Source organism: Glycine max, chromosome 17 (genome assembly GCF_000004515.6).
Source record: "Glycine max cultivar Williams 82 chromosome 17, Glycine_max_v4.0, whole genome shotgun sequence".
NCBI classification, from domain to species: domain Eukaryota; kingdom Viridiplantae; phylum Streptophyta; class Magnoliopsida; order Fabales; family Fabaceae; genus Glycine; species Glycine max.
Window position 1 is genome coordinate 7,090,334 of NC_038253.2, and position 21,304 is coordinate 7,111,637.

At 31.7% G+C, this 21,304-nt stretch overlaps 2 protein-coding genes and 1 pseudogene across 4 annotated transcripts; 1 reads left to right on the forward strand and 2 right to left on the reverse strand.

Annotated features, from left to right (window-relative positions):
- Positions 1–576: 576 nt before the first annotated feature.
- Positions 577–5,363, reverse strand: ALDH2B7 (aldehyde dehydrogenase family 2 member B7; annotated as a pseudogene). The gene is made up of 11 exons (XR_419045.4): positions 5,162–5,363; positions 4,691–4,825; positions 4,161–4,303; positions 3,926–4,079; positions 3,593–3,822; positions 2,817–2,906; positions 1,985–2,158; positions 1,759–1,896; positions 1,438–1,575; positions 1,286–1,347; positions 577–1,008 (listed from the first exon to the last, which is right to left on the reverse strand). The product of XR_419045.4 is annotated as an aldehyde dehydrogenase family 2 member B7 (transcript).
- Positions 5,364–14,443: 9,080 nt separating this feature from the next.
- On the forward strand, positions 14,444–17,775 carry LOC100788406 (spermidine synthase 2). Its single transcript, XM_006600588.4, has 9 exons — positions 14,444–14,852; positions 15,430–15,506; positions 16,051–16,173; positions 16,320–16,424; positions 16,573–16,645; positions 16,882–16,953; positions 17,043–17,241; positions 17,335–17,461; positions 17,569–17,775. Exons 1-9 carry the CDS (start codon positions 14,672–14,674, stop codon positions 17,632–17,634), a joined length of 1,023 nt encoding a protein of 340 aa, XP_006600651.1. The 5' UTR covers positions 14,444–14,671; the 3' UTR covers positions 17,635–17,775.
- Positions 17,776–18,336: 561 nt separating this feature from the next.
- LOC100789102 (uncharacterized) lies at positions 18,337–20,922 on the reverse strand. 2 transcript variants are annotated; one of them, XM_014770141.3, is made up of 6 exons: positions 20,413–20,922; positions 20,253–20,333; positions 19,677–19,795; positions 19,526–19,556; positions 18,847–18,986; positions 18,337–18,754 (listed from the first exon to the last, which is right to left on the reverse strand). In XM_014770141.3, exons 1-6 carry the CDS (start codon positions 20,728–20,730, stop codon positions 18,505–18,507), a joined length of 939 nt encoding a protein of 312 aa, XP_014625627.1. In that variant the 5' UTR covers positions 20,731–20,922; the 3' UTR covers positions 18,337–18,504. The 2 variants fall into 2 exon arrangements, with proteins under 2 accessions (XP_014625627.1, XP_014625628.1); XM_014770142.3 differs by lacking the exons at positions 19,526–19,556; positions 19,677–19,795 and having other exon boundaries at positions 20,413–20,906.
- Positions 20,923–21,304: the final 382 nt, after the last annotated feature.

Sequence of the window (21,304 nt, forward strand, 5' to 3'; positions counted from 1 at the left end):
TTTTTAATTTATTTTATAAAAAATGAAATGTTACTTATAATAATTTTTTCTCTTTTCTGACTCTCTAACCAAGTGACATATGACTAATAACATATTGGGTGTTCATAAATTATTTTCCTACAAAATTTCTGTTCACTCGTAAGTATAGTATCGGTAATTAAAGATTTCACATTCAACAATATTAAGTGAATTATGACAGGGTCTAAAATCATTTCCAGCAGTATCTTTCAAAGATGAAATATACGTTCCTCCATGCCACCATTCATTAATAAGGAAAAAGGAAATCCATACGAGCTTGACAGGCCACGGTCAGACTATATAATGCTTATATTTTCAGAGGGGATGGTGCTAAAGTTCAAGACACACAAAGCCAAGCCTCCGAGCTCAAAAAATACTTTCAGAGGAATTTAGTTTGCATTTACCTTGTCTCAAAAAGACAAGTAGAAATTCGAAGCTTTGATTTGTCACATGTGAAACCTTGTCTTGCTCCACTCAACTAATCCATTAAGGTATCATATATGTAGTGGTAATTGTGTAGTTATGTATATTTTTGCCAAGTAGTAAACTAGTAGTAGATGCATGGAACTTTTTATTTTGGATAAATAAATATACGAAGCACGTTTGTTAGCTAAGATCACATCAAATTCGAGGTGATTAATTCATGATTAAAATTCAGCTCTTGTGTGCAATCGATTTTTATTGTTGAAGACACAAGGGACACAAGTGTGGACATTTTATAGCCACGCAGGATTCTTCACTGGTGAGACAACAGCTTTCACCTGCAGGTAGTTGTGAAGACTGTAGATTCCTTTCTCCCTGCCAATACCACTCATCTTGTATCCACCAAAAGGAATTGCAGCATCAAAAACATCAAAGCAATTAATCCACACAGTTCCAGCTCTCAGTGCCCGCATCAATGTGTTGGCTGTGCTCACGTTCTTAGTAAACACACCTGCTGCTAGACCATAGCGTGTTTTATTTGCCCGTCGTATTACTTCATCAATGTCCCTATATAAACCAAAAGCTATTAGAAAAATCTCATAATGCCACATTAAAATCAATATGAATGCTTTTTGTTGTATTCACTATGATTTTACAAAAATGGTGGTCTTTTTTCTACGTTGGCCATTTGCTATATTAATTACTGATGATGAAATAAGTTGAGTTGGAAGGATCCACCGACAATAGGATGATATATCACCACACATTTGTAGGATTTATTTGACTAAAATTTTTATTTTGTAATAGAATTGCATAAGCAAGTGAGGAATCAAATTTCACTCACTTGAATTTCAAGATGGACTGAACTGGGCCAAAGATTTCGTCTTGTGCTATCAACATGTCATCCTAATCATTAGCACGTGTTAGAAAAAAGCTTCAATATTTTAGAATCTTGCTGCATTTATGCAAATTACTTGTGGTAAATAATTTCAATACCTGAACATTTGAGAAGACAGTTGGCTGGACAAAGAAGCCTTTTGAGCCCAATCTATCACCCCCACATTCAAGGGTGGCATGGCTTTCAATTCCAGACCTTATGTACCTAAGGACTTTCTCAAATTGTTCCACGTCAATCTAGGGTTTTTGCAAGAGACATGAAATAGTGTTATTTAGTTACATAAGAGTATGATCAAGAATGTGGTCTTCTGTAAAACTTTAACTTTTCCCATGAACTCATGATTGTTAAGGATGAAACAAAAAGAAAAGAACAACTTGTAAAGTACAATAACACAGTGGTTACTTTGAAAAGAAAATTACCTGAGGACCTTGTTCAACACCTTTCTTGAATGGATCACCAACAACACGTCTCAAAGCCCGTTTCTTTGATTTCTCCAAGAACTCATCATAGACACGCTCATGTACAAAGGTACGTGAGCCGGCACAGCAACATTGCCCCTGTAAAGGATCCAACATTAGGCATAAGCTTCTTCTTGACACATGCATATTGAGGTTCAATGAAGTGATTGAATCTGATTGAATAAACCTGATTAAAGAACAGAGCAAAGTGTGCAAGTTCAACAGCCTTGTCAACATCAGCATCCTCACATATTATGAAAGGCGATTTCCCTCCAAGCTCCAATGTCACTGGCTTAAGATTGCTTCTTGCAGCCAGTTCGAGTACAACTTTTCCGGTATCTGTTGAGCCAGTAAATGCTAGCTGCAAAAATAGAATAGAAAAAAAGAACTTTATATGTTGATAAAAAATGGTTTGGTTTTACCCGACAATTACTATGCAAAGGGAAAATTCAAAGCTTAAGGATACAGACAATAAACAAATGAATGCCATTGTTCTTACATTAACACTAGACAGTATCAAAGAACCAATTTTCCCTAATATGTAGGAGCAGTTTTGATTTAATGTCCCTCAAAGATAATAAAGTCATTTGTCATGTGTATCAGGCAATAAACAAATAAATATTGCAGAAAAAATTGTTATTGGCTCCAAAATACCTTGACAGACTGCCAACCAACCTGTTCTTTGATACAGAAACAGGCTAACCACCTTCAAGATAATGTATTTTTCATTACTTTTCCACTAACCAATTTTTATACTCTAAAGGCTAAGTCTCATACAATAGGGTATAAATAAGAACTATTGTCATCTGATAAAACCTGACATGGACTTACATGGGATCTGGACCAATCATGCTGGCAAATATAATGCACTATGATACGACAGTATCCTTAACATGTTTAGCAATCTACACCCTCAAGATTAGTTAGAACAAAATAATGTCTAACATCAAGCCAGATTCGTTCTTGACTCTCATACAAAACTATATATAAGAGTCTAACATTCTTGGTTCCCAAAATACCTTGTCCACATCCATATGACTTGCAAGAGCTGCGCCAGCAGTTGGACCGTACCCAGAAACTACATTCAGAACACCATCAGGAAGACCAGCCTGCACAAAAGGGTGAAGGTTACAAATTATCTAGGGAAACACAAATGCAATTGAAATAGTCATCGAAATCTAAATAAGAAAATCTGCATGTCAGCACAAATTGGGGTTAACTAAAGAAGTAAAAAACAAAAGGCTAGAGTTATTATTTGACAATTGACATCACATATCAAAACAGTCTGTATTTCTTTATAACTTCGGCAACATTATTCCAAAACTACTGAGATAATGACACCACATGACAAATTATAGAACAAATATCCCATGTACACTTTTTGGTGACATCGATGAACATTGTGCAAACTTCATATATGCAGTAGACTTTGACAAGGCAAACTGTGGCTTAAAGGTAGATTTTTAAGTTCATAAGATGTATCAAATTAGGTACAATTTTTTTAATTTAATAAGGGTAAACCGGTGCATGAGGCTCCCTCCATTCTGCCCATGTAGGTGAAGAGGCTGTTTCCACCACTAGAAAACGTGATGTTTGCATCATTATTTTTCCATTTTTTAGGTATGTAGAAGTAGAATGAAGTAGCACTAGAGCACTGTTTCAGGGGAATAAGCAATGACAGGCTCAACTAACAAGTGTTCAGGTGATGTTTTGATGACTAAATTTGACTGTATCCATGCTTAAGAGATAGGGAGAGAGAGAGAGAGAAAGCATAGATTATGAGATATGAGCTGACCTCATGAAATAGTTTTGCTACAAAGAGAGCTGTCAGTGGAGTTTGCTCAGCAGTCTTCAGAACAATGGTATTACCACATGCTAGAGCTGGTCCAACTTTCCAAGCAAACATAACTAGAGGAAAGTTCCAAGGTATAATTTGTCCTGCTACACCAATTGGTTCATGCAATGTCTGCACATGATAATCTCCATCAGCTGGCACTGTCAACCCATGAATTTTGTCTGCCCAACCTGTAAAACAATAATTGTTGTGATGAGGGTGTCAAGATAAAATTTCTTTTAAAAAAATGAAGGATTAACATAATTAACAACTAACTGTTGTTACTGATCTTACCAGCATAATAGTGAAATAAACGCACGAACATTGGTAATTCAGTCTTGGCAGCCTGTTCATAAGTCTTTCCGTTATTCCATGTCTCGAGAGCAGCAAGCTCATCGCTGTGTTTCTCAACCAAATCAGCAAAGCGCAGCAATATCCGACTTCTTTCCTGAAGGAGTTATTGATAAATTATTACCAAATATTAATTGAAGGATGTGCAAGAAAGGGAGGACACTCAGGAAATGCCTACATATGCAGTCATTTTAGGCCAAGGTCCCTCATCAAAGGCCTTGCGAGCTGCTGATACTGCACGGTTGATATCTTCAACATCCCCTTCAGCAACATTAGCAATCACTTCTCCTGAGCGCGGATCATATGTTGGAAATGTTTTCCCTGAGACCAAAAGAAATTGTAGATAAAGTCCACCAATTGATTTTACAAATGGGAAAAGCTAACTTCTTTTCAGTTCCACTCAATCCATGAATTGAGACGCAACATTCATGTTCAAATTCAAACACAAGTACACAACCTAACCATGATTTTGTTAAACAAGTTAGTGCATGTTTGCATTACAGTTCAGAGAGTTCAAAAGTATTTTTTACTCCCAAAGCAACAAATTAGTCCTCTTCATTTTGTGTATTGAAATTTGCAAATGTGCATTAGCATTCACAAAAATACTTTCCCAATTTTAATCCAAACATGTTATAACAAAGTGAGGTTTGGGGTGTTCGAACTAGAAGTCAAACATGTTATAACAAAGCTTGTTCAAGCTAGACACACCTGATGCAGCATCCACAAATTGCCCATTTATCAGGTTCTGTGTGTAACGTATTGAAACTTGTGGAGTGATTAGTTCCTCAACTGCTGCAGCCGTGCTAAATCTGTTAATGTTTCTCCACCCTCCAGGGTTTCTTCCTGGGATAAACAAAGAAATCATGTGGCAGTTTTATTCAACAAATTGAAGATTGTATTCTGATAATATAGTTGCCAAAATGAATATATAAAGAAATACAAGTGGTGGATAATAACCGCTATCAGAAGATACTTTAAAATTTGGTCTTGAAAGTAATGAAAAAGATTCATTATATCACAATAGTTTTGGTGTGCTAAACAAAAGTGAATAGTGCTAGTCAAATTATTCATATGCTTTGCAATCTGGGAAACTCATGGCCATCATCAACATTCATAAAGGGTTAGGAAACAAATTAAGCATTAACAAATAAAAGATGAGAATGAAACTAAGTTGATCACCTAGTGAGTGAAGCAGAGAAGCAGCTCCAGAAGAATTGGAAGAAGAGAGAGAGCGAGAGAGTAGCCTGCAAAGACTGCGAGCTGCCATCATCAAAGTCAAATATTTTTCCCTGCTTCTTTTTCTTCTCCTCCTTGTTCTTATTCTTATGAATGATAAAAGAGTCTTTTCAAAATAAAAAATGGTTGTACCTTGTGTCATTAAACGTTATCACCATCAATCAATATTATGTAGTAAAAAAGAAAGCAATGCAAGAAAGTGTCATTTTATGGATGACATTTTGTCCATACTTGTGGGGTCTGAAAAGGATATTAAAGTGCTGATTTGGAGATAATATTATTAAGATTTAAGACATGATATAGAAATTTGCAATGCTTGACTATACATTAGCCTTTCCGAGTCGAGTTGGGATACTATATTTGCACGGTTAATTTTTCATGTTGCCATGGTGTTTACAGATAGCATAGTTTTTAATAAACTGTGTCTAAAGATAACTCATACAAGAATTGCTTATATTTCAGTTGGGCAATAAAAATTTTGTGAAGGTGAAGCAGAAGTGGGAATAAGACAAGTGAAGCAGAAGAAAGCATATACAAGTGGGTGGGGACTTGGGAAATTTCGTAGTTTTTTGTTTGGATATACGCAGCGCTAGGTAAAGGGGAGTAGGGGACCGCATAAGTCCTTTTTATCCCAATTTGTGCAGGTAGATTAAGGCGGCAAATTTGGTAAGCCAAAATTATTAAACATATTGCTAATCTGTTTAATCCATTTAGGCCTAAATTGATATTTTAAGATAACTATTTAGTCGATGATTGCAAAAAAAAATAAAAAAATTGAAAGTGATCCTTTGTTTTCTTTCAAAAAAGTCTTAAAATTAATAAAAAAAAAAATTATTATTTTTAAAAGTAAGTTAATAAAATATACAGTATGATTAACTGCTCTAGCTTATGTGTTATGAATCCAATCAAACAGTGAACAAGTTGGAACCGGATGGTAACTATCTTGCTGTAGCAACCTTCTACTCCTCTTACGCAAGTGTCCATGGTAATACCCATGTGTTGGGTTTTACCAAAAACATAAATACCCATGTGTTAGGTATCTAATATATAGGCTGAATTTAAATATTAAATAAAAAGAAAGACAAAAATTGCAAACGGTGACATATATACATTTTAATTTCAAGAGATTGATCCAGCAGAAAAAAAAAAAACAAGGTATCATATTGATATATAGGTCACAAATTTGAGCTCTCAATTATTTTTTAGGATGAGATAAATATCAGTTTTTGTATATAAGTGTTCTGTGAGTGTAAAGGTTTTTTCTGCCTTAAATTGGAATTTCATCCTCTCCTTTTAAATTTTATGTAACAAAAATATCTGTACTTTTTTTACTAATATTATCCAGTTATAGCATGACAGTTGGATTTGCTCCTTTGACTCTGTTAACTCTGAGTTTGGATTCTAACAGTAAATGTTGATGTTCCATTTTTTGGCACATTGACATTTGCACAACAAGCATACATACTCACACTGATTTGCAAGTTGCAACTGATAAGACCCACCCATAAACTTACTTCCGATCATGTGATGCTTCTGTCTTTTACTTGTAGCACCATCCAGCAAGCCATCACGATCACCTTCCCTACATGTAATCCATCAAGTCATGTGCAAATTACCAAACGTGTCTACACTGCTTACCATGTCAAAGGTTTAATTTGATTAATGGATCTGGCTAGGATTAATGGCTTTAACAACCTATGGTACCACCAAATTCTAGGATACGATCTTCCTAAAAAGAAAAATCTGAAGTATGATCACTATGAACTCGCTTACAAATTTGTACGCCAAGATACAAAAATAAACTATTACATATATATGAGCTTGAAGTTCATGATCTGGTGTATATTGCTTCTATGCACTGAGTCGTTAGTGTATGTTCATATGCAGCAGGTTCAACGTAAATCTTCAAGCAAAACCTGAACATACATAGGTGAATCTGTATATTAATTTTTAAATGTTTTTTAATAGTATTTCCATTATTATTTTTTTGCACCCCCATGTATGCAATGGAAATACAATTTCATTGTCAATATGGGGTGAAAAAAATTATAATAAAAATATAATTTTGTTGCATACTTGTAGAATGGGATTGTGTTTAGGTTATGTTTTATTTTCTTCACTCCTATTTAGGCAATGGAAACACATTTCCGTCAATTTTCTGTTAAAGGGGCAATTTTGGAATGTGACTAAAAGGCACCACGTGGGTAGTGCATTAAAAATGTTGTGATGCCAATAGCAACTTCAATTCGAAATGATTAACAAAAGCAATGTCAGTCCATTAGGTTGGGAGATAATTGTTTTGGATCCAAATTATTTAGACTCGTAATTAAAATTAAAGTAAGTCCATTACCTAACTTCGTTAAACTTAACAGATAATTAATCCACAAGCTCATATCGAGAACTTCTTGGTGTTACTTTCATATCTAACACCAAAGTATATGAGGTTAGTTGGATGATTAAGAAAGACGGGAGGAGAGAAGGGCATGACCTCATGAGTTCAATTGTTTTCACTAACAATTAACATTGATAAAAAAGATTTAGATATTTTATTGTTTTTGTAATTTAGTGTCTTTTTCATTTTTGTTCCTATATTTTTTTTTTCATTTTAGTTCTAGTATTATATGTTTTTTTTACATCTTTAAAGATCTTTAAATAATATCTTTTTTATTATTCAAATTTTTTTTTACTGTTTAAAGCCTTTATATCGCAGGACGGAAAAAAAAAACAAACATTCAAGATTAAAACCAAAAAAAATTACAGGAAAAAATACATATTTAAAAAAACAATATCTTAACACCAGAGAAGGAATAACAAAAATCACAACATTTTTGCCTTTTTCATGTGAGAATCATCATCTTATAATAGAATAATATAAATAGGTCATCAAGTCTTCGATTCACTCTCTAACTTCTACACTCTTAACCTTCTCTTATAAATACCAACTTAAACGGGAAAGTCCTTCTTATATATACACTACTGAAATTTAACTCGTGTAAACTAGAAGAAATTTTGTGTGCATATTTTTTTTTTAGACTGATGTTGACAACTATGAAAAGTTGGAAATCACTAATAATAAAAAACTTAAAATGCAGTATGAAAAGTTGAAAAACTAGAATTGAATGAAAACGACTCGTCAATATAAAGCTTCTTTGCATATTAAAATGTGGACTTTAGCGTTGATAGTATCTGAACTTTTGGGTTTATTGATTCGCCTAATCTTTGCTTGAGTCTGCCTTCTTTTAATTTCTCTCCGGCTTTTCCCCTTTGTTTGAAATGTGCTAGTAAACTCATTGAACATATATAATTAACTAGTTTTGTTAACATAAGTTCTTAAAACTGATCTTAAATAATTAAAAGTAAAAAATTTTTGTTAAAAAATTATAAAAATATAATCAAATAAAAACATTTCACGTTTAATTGTTAAGAATTATTTTAATGAAACTGTTATAAGACAAATCAAGTATCACGTTGCATGGACAGATATGCCCCACATCCAATTAATTAATCTAATCCTTTGCTTTTAGTTTTCAGTCTTCATCTTCTAAGGATGTATGAAACCTTCAAGTTCAAGGCAATGTTTTTTTTTCCCCCTATTCAAGCCTCTTTTAGTGAAAGCAAAAAAACAAACTGCGTGCCGTGGCATTTTTTGACCGCTGACTTTGACATCTTTTATTAAAGAAAGTTGAAAACTAGTTATTTTCCAAGCTGCAATTGACATGCAACAATAATAATAACAGTTAAAATCTTATTCCACTCAAGTCTTATTACATATATGACATTAATTAAGAGTCATAAGATAAGATGATTTAATGATTGGAAGAGAAATATAAGATTAAAATGATAAAAAGATTATGAGTTCAAATCTCATAATAATTTTTTTTTAGTGAAAATCTCTACTAATCTTATTTCACTGAAGTCTTATTACATATATGACACTAATTAAAGAGTCATAAGATGATTTAGTGATCGGAAGAGAAATATAAAATTGAAATTATAAGAAAATCATGAGTTAGAATCTCATATTAATTAATTTTATTCTACTAAAGTCTTATGACATTAATTAAAGAGTTGTAAGGTGATTTGATGATTGAAAGAGAAATATATATATATATATATATATATATATATATATATATATATATATATATATATAAAAGACTGATTTGATAAGAAGATGATGAGTTTGAATCTCGTATTAATTATTAATATTGGTCAATTAAAAAAATTAAGTTCAATTAAAAATTAAGTATTTCAATTAATTATACTATTAGAAGAGCTTATTATCAGTTATGATCTAAATATTTTGTTGGCTGTTCCAAAAAAAAAAAAACAACGAACCTAGTGAGATCTCATTAGCAACTAAGTCCAATTAGAATAAAAAAAAAACACGTACGTTTTTTAATTTTCAATTTTTTTAGCCAATAATTAAGTAGAATTAAAAATGATAGAAAGAAGAAGGATGTCATATCAATGATATCATGCACACCATGCACTTTTTTGTGCATCGCTATATGCACAAAAAAGTATCATACATATTTTTGCACAAAACACAAATGCACGGATGAAAGAATATTTCATCCATCAATACTCTTTCAACACGGAATAAAAAAAAGATTGATTGGTTGTCATGGATAACTTATATGTTTCTGTTCATTTAAAATTTTCCCTTCAATATTTTTTTTAAAATAGATCAAGTAAAATTTATCAAAATAAAATTTTATAATTTATTTCCTTAAACAATAAAGTTAATAGACAAACTATGAAATGCATAAAACAGAGATAACAAAAACCCAGTAGTCTCATTAACAAGGCGAGATACAAGTGATTATTAGTTTAGGCTCTTTAAGCATATGATAAGGGGTTACTTCCTGTCTTTTTTTTTTTTTTCAAAAGATCGACAGATTTTCGATGAAAATGACCAACAACACTTACACAACCACACAGGAAGCTAAACAAAAATGTTACAACAACGCAGAACAAATAAACAATGACAAATTTAGCACGCGCATTCAAAACTATCAAGATAGCAATCTTGAAATTACGTACTAAAAAAACTGAAAAACATATAATTCACATCCTCCTATTACAAAGAAACCTAGATAGAAGCATGAACTTTTATTCACTTTTTCTTTCCTTTATCAGTCCTTTTAGATTGACATGTGCTTAATTGCAACATGGATGAAGACAACCTAAATTTGTTAGGTTCAGGTGCAATAATTAAGGGTTTCTATCAAACTCCATTGAATAGAAGAAATGTGGAGGTAGGGTAGAGACAACCAGAATGGTGAAAAGGAAAATTGATAATTATATAGATAAAAAAGAGGAGGAGATGTAAATGATGGTTGTAAAAGGAGAAGAGAAAGATAAGGATAGAGTTGGTGTCTTAAGGAGGAGGTGAGGCGGGAAAAAAGAGAGAAGTGAAAAGAAGAAAAATACCACATTATGGGAGAGAGAAAACCCCCTAGGATGGGAGAGAAGTCCTCCTATGGAGTGAGAAACCTTGATGGGGCATCACTTTTTTTCAGGAGCTTCTATTGCTACACCCGCTAGGGTTTTTAAAATCCATACAAGTTTCCTGTTTATGCGAATAGAGTAATACCTATGGACAGAGAAATTGTTCTTTAATTAATAATCATTTTGTTTCTTTTTATAAGATTTTTTTTCTTTTTCTATAAGACTTTTTTTTTTAATTATCACTTTCATTAATTATGTTTTTTATTAAAATATCTTAATATTTCTAGTTCATAAATAATTATTACTATGAATTGTCTCTTTCTGATCTCTTATGCTTGGAGAATAGAAGAGTTTAATTTTAACATTTAAAACTCCATCGTTATTATTCTCTCTCCACGGATAAATTATTTAAGGGTAAATTTAAAAAATATTATAATTATAGACAAATTTAATAGTAATATTTTAAATTAATCATATTTTAATAAGCATAAATTAGTCAATAGTATTTTATAAAAAATGATAGAGGATGTACTTTATTTTTTCATAAAATTAGTCTCATTCAGATCGTGAAGATACCCCCGGGTTTAATCCCGGATTAAAATTTTTTTTACAATTTCATTCAAACATACATAAATATATATGTTATTGGGATGTTAATGTGTATCAATTTTTGTTAATACAAATCACATGCCAGATCACATTTAAAGAAGAAAAAAATATGTATATGGTTGGTACACTTTTTATTGGGATGGATATATATGGTTGGTACACTAACCTTCAATAGTCTTTCACAATTCGAATTGGAAAAAAAAATCTTAAAGGAAGTTGCCTTGATAGTTAATGTATGAACACAAAATTCAAATCAATATATCATCAACCTAGTTGGTTTTGAATTCTTCCTCTTTCCATTAATTTCAAGCACTTCCCCTTAATTGGTTAACTTTTATTCGTTATAATTGGTAATATTTCGTCCTCTCAAAAAGAAAAAAAGGGTACCATTTCGTATGAAACAATAGCCTTGTTCCTTACACATAATAGTATATTATAATAATACTGTCAAAGTGCATAATAATTTCTCTCTCGGGCCATGCTGGCTCATGAACCCACTACACTAATGCTTAGGAAAAAAAAATTAGTACAAAAAGAACAAAGAGAAAATGAGTGCGGCTGATACAATGGCCATTTAATTTTTTTAATCAGATGCTAGGCATATCAGAATCAGATTTGCCATAACAACTGACATTCTCCGACTTTATTTTAATTCTTAACTCATAAATTTTGGTTTTTTAATTTAGGTTTTTCATTTTTGCTAACACGTTTTCTTGAGTTGCATGTTAAGAAATAAGAACAATGTTTATTGTTACTCTTTGAATCGTAATAATTATTTACAAAATAAATGACTGTGTTTAATTTTTACATTTAATAATTTATTGTTTTCTTAACTTGAACCCTAACTATACTGTTAAAAATCCCATTTTAAAAAAAAGTTCATAACTACTCCATTCACCCCAAAAAAAAAAGTTCATAACCTATTTCAGTAGCTACTACCATATAGTATCGGTGTATGTACTAGTACTGATTAATTTATGTACTACTATCGGTTTTAATAATGATCAATGATTAGATTTAAGATCCAGGAATGTAGGTTTGATTTCCAATCCTATAAAGACCCCTCAAAATTTTCATGAGTCACTATAGTACTAAACCAACTACCTTCGTATTAGCAGGGTGAAAAAATAATCTTGCAAATCCTGACATCATATATATTAAAGTCAAGTTGTGCGAGAATGTCGGAAAAATATTAAGAAAACATTTATTGATCTTCATGTTCCGAAGATGAAGAGACATGTGAACCTTTTTAAACACCAAATACATCATCCCCTTTCCCTGTTTACATTCTCCGACAACAAAAAGGTTAAAAGTTTAAGACTGGAAAGTGGAGGCGTCTCTATTGTTCTCTGTATTTCTTTTTTGCATTTTTTTCAAACAAATCTTATGTTTGATATTATTGACTTACAGTATAAGCTAGCTGATTTAACTTGATGCTTAAAAAAAATTTCCAACGCATCTTTTTAACAGAGTATTTGTTATTAGGGTGATAATTCAAATTTATAAATAAGCTTTATTAAAAAAACAAGGTGCAAATTTTTCTTTCATTTCATCAGATTCAATAAATTTTAAATCATAAAAAAATGTATATTAGCCTTCGTTATATTAACAAATTATATTCAATAAGTAAATTTATTCCTCCTCGTATTCATGTAGAGTGAAACTTTAATATTGCAGACACCCCTTTAACTACAACTGTTAAATTTGTATATGAGAAAAAGAATTAGTAAAAAAAAATTATATAGTCATTTAATCATAACTCATTATGTGTGATTAATTTATTAATTTTAAAATAATTATTTTAAAGTAATTGTGGTTTTATACTAGTACATCGATATTAAATTCTTTGTATTATTACTTAATCTTACTTTTTAGTATTCACTTAAAAAAGGTTATATTTTTTAGTGTAATATTTGTTTCTTTTTTATTTGCTTTGAAACTGCCAAACAAATTATTCCATTATTTAGTAGCTATGAGAAAAACTTTTAGCATATAATTTGCGATTTTGCATGATGTATTAACCTTTCATTTGTCTATATTATTTATTTAACGGAAATTGATTTATTTTTTCAAAAATATTGGGTCTGAAAAATGAAATTAAGACCAAAAAAAAGTTTCTCTGAAAGGTATTTAGAAATTATAATCTATAAAGAAATTTGAAGGATATGCGCTCTAAACCTTGATTTGTGAAGACTCTATTTCTCAGCTATATTTTTTTAGGAAATTTTAAAAAAATTATATACTCTATAGTGAACATCAATTACTAAGTTTGTATTGAAGGTAAATATAAGTAAAGGAAGAAGAATGATAAATAAAATTGTAAAGAGTTAAATAAGCAAAGGATTGAAAAAAAAATGTAAAGACTTGCATTTGATTGATGTATTTAGGTTTATTATGTGTTCGATCTATTATACAACACAAAACAAATGATTGGTCTCAATGCAAATTTCTTAAGCATGTGATTAAGAGTTATTCTTTATTTGTATATGAAGAAGTTGTTGTTGAGAAGAAACAACAAAGCAATAAGTGTCAACAAATTCTTCAAATAATGAGATTAAAAATCTTGTTAACAAACCAAGATAATACAATCACATGCTGAAAAAAAGTGGTACAATTAACATTTATAATCCAATACAAAATAATTACTCACTAAATTTGTCCACTTGGTCCTAGCTAAACCCACTAATGTTTACAACGATATCTATGAAGTCCTGCAATAGTCTTATAGATAATTGCTATGCTAGTAAAATGGTCTTCCATATTGATCTTCAATTGTATTTGAGGAACAAATCTTAATTGCTTTAAAGGATCAAAGCCCAATTCCATTTTAAGTAAAAATATTGGTAGTTTGATCATTAATGTTTGATTAATGAATTGTGAATAAAAAATATGTAAAATGTTTATAATTAATTTAATTTGGGGATTTTTTTAATAAAAAAGACAATTTGCATCTTAGAATTAGAAGCCATAATTATAACAATTAAAAATATTAAATTTAAATATAAATTAGCAAAAGATTAAAATCTTACATTGACCATAATAAATAGTCTAAAACTACAAAAAAGTGAATTTTATACTTTACCTTTTATGACTTGTCCCACCTTTCAATTCCCAGCTCCACCACCTATATATATATATATATATATATACCGGGGTGAAGGCGTGGCAATGCATTGGTGCACATTATTTACCCTCTTTCCCTTCTTAGTTTTCCCTACCAAATATTGCATGAACAACTCTGGCTACTTGGAAATCGATTGCACTACATAATTTCATAATTGGCAATTGGCCATATAGCTATTGCCATATTCATAAGGCAAGGAAAAAAAATATTTAGAATTAAATACCAAAGCCAAAGGAGAAGCTTACAAGTTTAGAAAGCAAAGTCCAATGGCCAAAGAGACTAGTGTTGTTTCTCAATATCCCAGCAAATTACAAGTGCAGGGTGAAAATTTTGATCATCAAAACCTTGTAATATCAGCAGCTGATAATGGAAGGAAGGAGAGTAATGGAGCATCTAAAGACACATCTCTTGCACTTCCTGGGTGGTACGCTGATGTATCCTGGCCGGGTACTATTTCTTTCCAGGTCTCTATAAGGAGGGATCAATTACTTGACTGATTTATATTACAATATGATTTGATATCTACTTTATTTTAGATTTTAATTTGGTGCTTTTTTCTTGTCAACGATTAAAATTTGGTGTTTAACTTTTGAGTTTTGAGTGGGCCTTTGTCGCACCTACCAATTGGTTGTTATTCCGGGGTGACTACGGTTTTTTTTTTCTTTTTTCAAAAAGAAAAATAACAATAAAAATAAGGTATTGCTTTGTTTTTCAATATCTTTTCTTGTTATTTTTATTTTTGAAAAATAACAATAAAAATAAGGTATTGAAAAAAATACTTTTTTAATTGGTTGTAAAAATAAAGTATTGGTAATTTTTGTTATTGTATACCATGCATTTTGACAGGTCATTTTTTTATTTTTTACAATGATATAAAAATAAAAAATGTTGGAATGCATAGATTTTTTGTTTTATTATAAAAAGAAGGAATGGTTGTAAAAAGTGTAACAACAATAATGTACTATTATTTATAGTAATAGTAGTAACATTTTGTACTATTAATTATCACACCAACACTGTACAGGAGAAGCACACATATATAAAATGGAAAAGATCATATTCCAAGGGAAATCAGAATTCCAAGAGCTTCTTGTATTTGAGGTACCTTGTTCTTTGTTAGCATATTCCATACTTTTATAATCATTTGATTTGTTCCTATATTTTATTGTAACTTTCCCTAATCCTTTTTTTTCCTCATTTAGTATCTACAGTGTATAGGGTTAATATATAGGCATAATCTCTTGTATATGATGATATATATTGTCACATCATATCAAATTACTACAAATAAAGTTCGTAATTTTTTTAATATAATTTAGTATTTTTTTTATTTTTATCTCTATAATTTTTTTGTTTTATTCGTTATAAAATGTGTTTATTTTATTTTTTATTTTTAAAGAACTTTAAATAGGATTTTAAATACTAAAAAAATATACATTATTTTGAATAATAAAGAAAGTTTTAAAATATTTTAAGAATGAAAATAAAAAACAAACATATTTTATAAGGAATAAATAAAAAAAATAAAAGAAAAAAAAAACTAAGCTTATACATCAATTTTCTAACTTATCTTATTATACTTTTCCCCGTTTCATTTATACCGTTAAAATATTGATGACATCCCTCGGTGATGTGAATTGTGCAGTCATCTAGACATGGCAAGGTTGCAATTCTTGATGGGTGTATCCAGCTGACAGAGAATGATGAATTTGCTTACCAAGAGATGCTCACTCACCTTGCACTCTGTTCAATTCCAAATCCAAAGAAGGTTTTCTGTTGATTCTTTTCTCACATGAACTAATTGATAGCTTATCCTATCTAATGGAAAAAGAAGCTTTCCTGAAATAATAACACAGAAAGAAAGACTAGTGTGACTCCCAAATTTGTTTTACATGGGGTTGGTGAACATTACAGGTGCTGCTTGTTGGAGGGGGAGATGGTGGAATTCTTAGGGAAATATCACGCCATTCTTCTGTTGAGCATATTGATATATGCGAAATAGACAAAATGGTCATTGATGTAAGTCTCTAACTTAACATTCCTTAATGAAATTTGAAATGAATTACAAATAAAAAAGAACCCCTCTCATTTTTTTGCTTGCGTATGTATTGTTTCCAATGATAAACTCTTAGAACCATGCGAGTTTCTTATGCGTTTGAGTACACAGGCTTATAAGAAGTTTTTCCCAGATATAGCTGTTGGTTACGAGGATCCCCGAGTGCATGTTCATATCAGAGATGGTAAAAAGTTAAACCACTCTTTTTAACTTACAGAACAAACATGATATATTAATGAATAACGAGTTTGTACTACAAAATTTTATAATAATTTCTGCACATGAAAGAAAAACAGGAAGAGAAATGTGTAATGAGATAGGTATGTTGGGGAGAAACACAAAAAAATGATTGTGTAGAGATTGTTGTATGAGTTACATTACTCAATATATTTTAACCAAATTTCTGACAAACATGTGCAGGAATTGCGTTCACCAATTCTGTTCCTGAGGGCACTTATGATGTCATTATAGTGGATGCTTTTCAACCAATGGGTAAAAAAACCTTCTTTCTGTCAAATGTCAATTTAAAGTTGGAACTGAAGTGAGAAAAGAACCTATTGCGGAACTTCAATGTGATGCAGGACCTATTGCGGAAGTTCTTGCAGATAACTGCTTCTTAGAATCAGTAGCAAAGGCTCTTCGACCCGGTGGAGTGTTGTCTGCTCCAGCAGACAGCTTGTGGCATAAGAACTTTGTGGTTGCAGACACCATAGCAAATTGCAAGAAGATATTCAAAGGCTCCGTTAACTATGCTTGGACCACAGTTCCTACATATGCAAGGCATTTCTTATCTAACTATATGTTTACTTTTCTAAATTTTATATATTAAGAGAAGCTTTTGGTAACAAGTGTTTCTTTGTTTTTGTTTACCAGTGGGGTGATTGGATTCATGCTCTGCTCTACGGAGGGTCCCCCAGTGAACTTCAAACATCCAATAAATAAATTGAATCCAGAGAAAAATGGGGTGGCAAAGGGACCTCCTAAGTTTTATAACCCAGAGGTAATCTTTCAGATCAAGGATTAACCTACTTGCTTGTTTTGCTTTATTCTCTTTCCAACTAACTTAATATTTTATTCCTATCTTGACTTTTATTTTTGTTACTACAGATCCATGCTGCTGCATTCTGTCTGCCTTCTTTTGTGGACAAGGTTGTTGATCCAATAAGATATTGATAAAGAACTCAGTAGTAGTAATAAGGAATTGTTGTTAGTAACCCTCTGTATTGTGTCGTTTTGTATGTTTTTATCGGTGAAAGGTTGCACATGCAAAACTATTAGAAGTTGATAAAAAAGACAAGTTGATAACCTGCCAAATTATTTCTTAATTATTACTCCTGATTCCAGTATATAATAGTTTGACTAATGCAACTCACATATAAATATATAATTGACTAAACATACCTACTCAAACTTAGATTTGTTTCTCATAGTTTCCACTATAATCACCACTAAAACTTCTGCTCCTCGTGTACTTAGACACAACCACCTCACTCTAATGAGAAGAGATGTGAGTCTGCCAAAGTGTAGCTAGTATTATCCTAAAGCAGTGCCAGAACGCAGAAGATTCACATTACAATCAAGGCTAAGAGATTAATGTCCATGTCCATGGTAGTAAATCTACAGCCAGAACAACTAAGATTCACCCATTGTAAGTTAGTTAATGTTAGTTAAGGTAGATCCCTAAAGAAATGTTTGTTATGGTTAAATATACATATACTTCAGAACATCAGATTTATCCAAAAAATAATAATGTTATTAAGACCTACCAGAAGCTTTATTTGAACAGCTGAAAGGTACATTATAACAGGAGTCAAATCAAATATCAAACTTCTATATTCGATCACTTTGCAACAAGATACAGGTAACAATGTATTATGAGTCAGTGTAATATAACCTGTAAGATCAAAAGAATCCAGTTCCAACAAGGAGATGCTTAGCTTCACATAGTTTTGCTGAGTGATTATACAATTTACTTATTGGCGAAAGATTCTAGCTACCCTCAAGTGGAAAAAGCAGAACACATCTCTAATAGGTTAAACACTGCTAAAGAGGAATCTGATTAGGATCATGATCTTTTGGGGACATGGACATTATACACAAACCATAAGGTAGGAAAAAGTATATAGCTAAGAATACGAGAACACCAAGATCGGCCTCTTCACCAACGGCTGGACGAGGAGGACTGATCCAGTATATCTGAATCGCACACCATAAGCAGTATAAACAAGCTATGGACATCACAAGAAGCATTGATTGATATGACTTTTTCATCATGGAGTTTGAGGCATTTGCTCTGCAAGCCAATTAAGGAGAGGAAAATAAGTCAAAACCGTGCTGTGTCTATAATATAACTTGATGGTTATGAAGTTGTAAAAAAACAAAAACCTGTTGAGGTAAAAAAAGCCACCAATTAAGCAAGCACATAAAAAGACAACTACAACAACAGCATCTGGGTTAACTGGTGCTCTACTTTGCCACCAGCCAGTGCTCAAAATCCATGTGTACGTGGTTGTTTTCCCATTCTCCTGAGTGATTTGGGAGATAATATATAATCAGTCAGTAGTACAAGAGTAAATAGGAAATTATGACAAAGTGACTGAAGCATTTGGCTTTTCTTTGGACACCATTAGATAATTTGCAATCCGATTAAAATTCAGCTGAATTCCAAGTTTCTGCCTTAGATTCCATCAAAATAATAGCCAACGGAACAATACTTTTAAATGCTATCATAAATAGGCGAGTAGTAGTTCAGTGTTTTCAGTAAAATGTTTTTGCTGGGAATAAGCCCTTAAATTAGTCTTTGAGAATTGAGATTATATAGATCGGCCATTTTTATCCCCAAGATTTTAAAAACTCTTTGCTAACCTCTCCAACTACAACACAGCTAGTTTTTTGTGGTATGGTTCTCCCACCATTCTCATCAATTCATATCAACCAGGGCTGTTCACTTTAAATGTCCATACTAATAATTTAATACGAAAATAATTGAAATCCAAACATTTCTTCATCATTTAATTTGACATATTAAAACAACTAAGTGTTTAAGACTTGATTGAAACTTGACCTGATTAATGAATAATAGAATGTTGCTGAATCTGTGAAAGAAAAAACCAAAGTTAATGAAGCTAATTTAAAATTTTCAGGGTGATAATACATGTAACACAGCATTTAAGAGTAAAATAAAACTGTAAACAATCCAATATCTCCTAGTCGACCTAATAAAACTGGCTCCCCAGCAAGGTTGCAGCGACATGGGTGTAGGATATGCTTTGTTGCTTGGCATAATGTAGGACATGATTAACAGGGCTTTGGATAAACTTCTCTGTAACCACTTCTACTAGAAGAAAATATGAAAGAAAAATGAATAAGCTTCTTCATAAGTTAATTTTAACTTATGCATAAGCTCAAAATTATCTTTTAGAGAAGCTAAAATAAGAGTTTCTATAAATTAGGTTATTTATAAAGACTACTGCTAGAACTAAAACCTTGGGTTGATTTTACTAATTTATATGATCACATTTTGCTTCATTTTAACATTTTAAAGATAAAGCAGTAAATTAATTATTGGTCTTGCTCTCGAATATTTAGGTCATTGATTAAGAAATTAAAAAGGATAAATATTTATTGTAGAAATCATAGTGAGTGCAAAAAAAAAAGTTATACCGTGTAATTTTGTGCATTCCAAAAAATATTTCTCTTTTTAGTTCATTAGCGAATACTTTTAGGGCATTGATTAACATTTTCCATAAATTTATAGAAGCAAAAACACTAAAAAAAATGGCACATATTACCTCAAACAGATGATCAAGAAAGAAGTGGGTAAAAGAGCCAGCTGAAATCAATAAAAAGCATTGCATCCTCGTAAGGGGCACCTGCAACACAGTTAATTAACAAACCGGTGAAACCTGAATTTTCCACAACAGAGGAAACAAAAAAGAGAGATAGACCAACTCTGGAGACAGAATCAAGAAGCTGCGTGTGGAGAAGATAGGAGGATATCCGAGAATAGAGAAAAGAGAGAGGAAGTCCTAAAAGAAGGATGTAGAAGAAGGGATGGTGAATGAGATCTTCAAGGGAAGATCCCAAAGCATGAGCAGAACCACCAAAGAGTGAACCAAGCCACTCCGTGAAGGAACCAACATCAGGGCCAAAGAAGGCGTTGATGGTGTAGAAGAGTGTGTGGTGGGGACCGAACCTTCCATTGCTGATGCTTGTGAGACACAAACCAGAACCCATGGCATACATGAGGTGAGGACCAGGACCTGGCATTGCCTTTGTTCTTCAATTCAATCTACTTTCTTTCACTTCCAATTAACAATCGATGTTCAATACTCAAGTCAAGCACAGCACACACCACAGGTTTCGGCTGTTCCACAAAATTTGCCGTCTGAATAGGTAGTTTGTCAATCTAATCCAACTTGTTTGTTATGTTGGATACTGTGTTACTTACTGTTTTCGGTTATTTACCAACTTAACCCTGCTTCAAACACCCGCCGCCGCCTTTATAAAATATAGAAACATTCTGTTAATGGAAACTAGTCGGTTAGTTACTCATGTTTTTCAGGCGGATTATGTTTTAAAATCGTTTAAATATACGACAGAAGTTAAACCATTGTTTTTTCCCATGTAAAACTTTCTTGGATCACTGATATTTATTATCACGAACTAAATTAATCTCTAATATAATAGTTTTTAATTCAAGACAAAAAAATTAAGTTAATCAACCTTGCGATAAAATAAATAAATTAGAGAAAAGACTTTTGTTGAAATGCGAGAAAATTACATTTTCCTATACTTTTAAAATGGATTCTACACTATGTACAATAAAAATAAATAAATAAAA

Bases quoted from the DNA above. Each gene is read 5' to 3' on its own strand.
- LOC100788406 (XM_006600588.4), top strand. From the start codon at position 14,672: ATGGCCAAAGAGACTAGTGTTGTTTCTCAATATCCCAGCAAATTACAA. The intron at 16,954-17,042 runs GTAAAAAAACCT...AATGTGATGCAG, and splicing joins GGATGCTTTTCAACCAATGG to GACCTATTGCGGAAGTTCTT. The intron at 17,242-17,334 runs GCATTTCTTATC...TTTGTTTACCAG, and splicing joins ACAGTTCCTACATATGCAAG to TGGGGTGATTGGATTCATGC.
- LOC100789102 (XM_014770141.3), bottom strand. From the start codon at position 20,730: ATGCCAGGTCCTGGTCCTCACCTCATGTATGCCATGGGTTCTGGTTTG. The intron at 20,334-20,412 runs GTTGGTCTATCT...ACTGTGTTGCAG, and splicing joins TTCTTGATTCTGTCTCCAGA to GTGCCCCTTACGAGGATGCA. The intron at 18,755-18,846 runs GTTTTTGTTTTT...ATTGGCTTGCAG, and splicing joins GGCTTTTTTTACCTCAACAG to AGCAAATGCCTCAAACTCCA.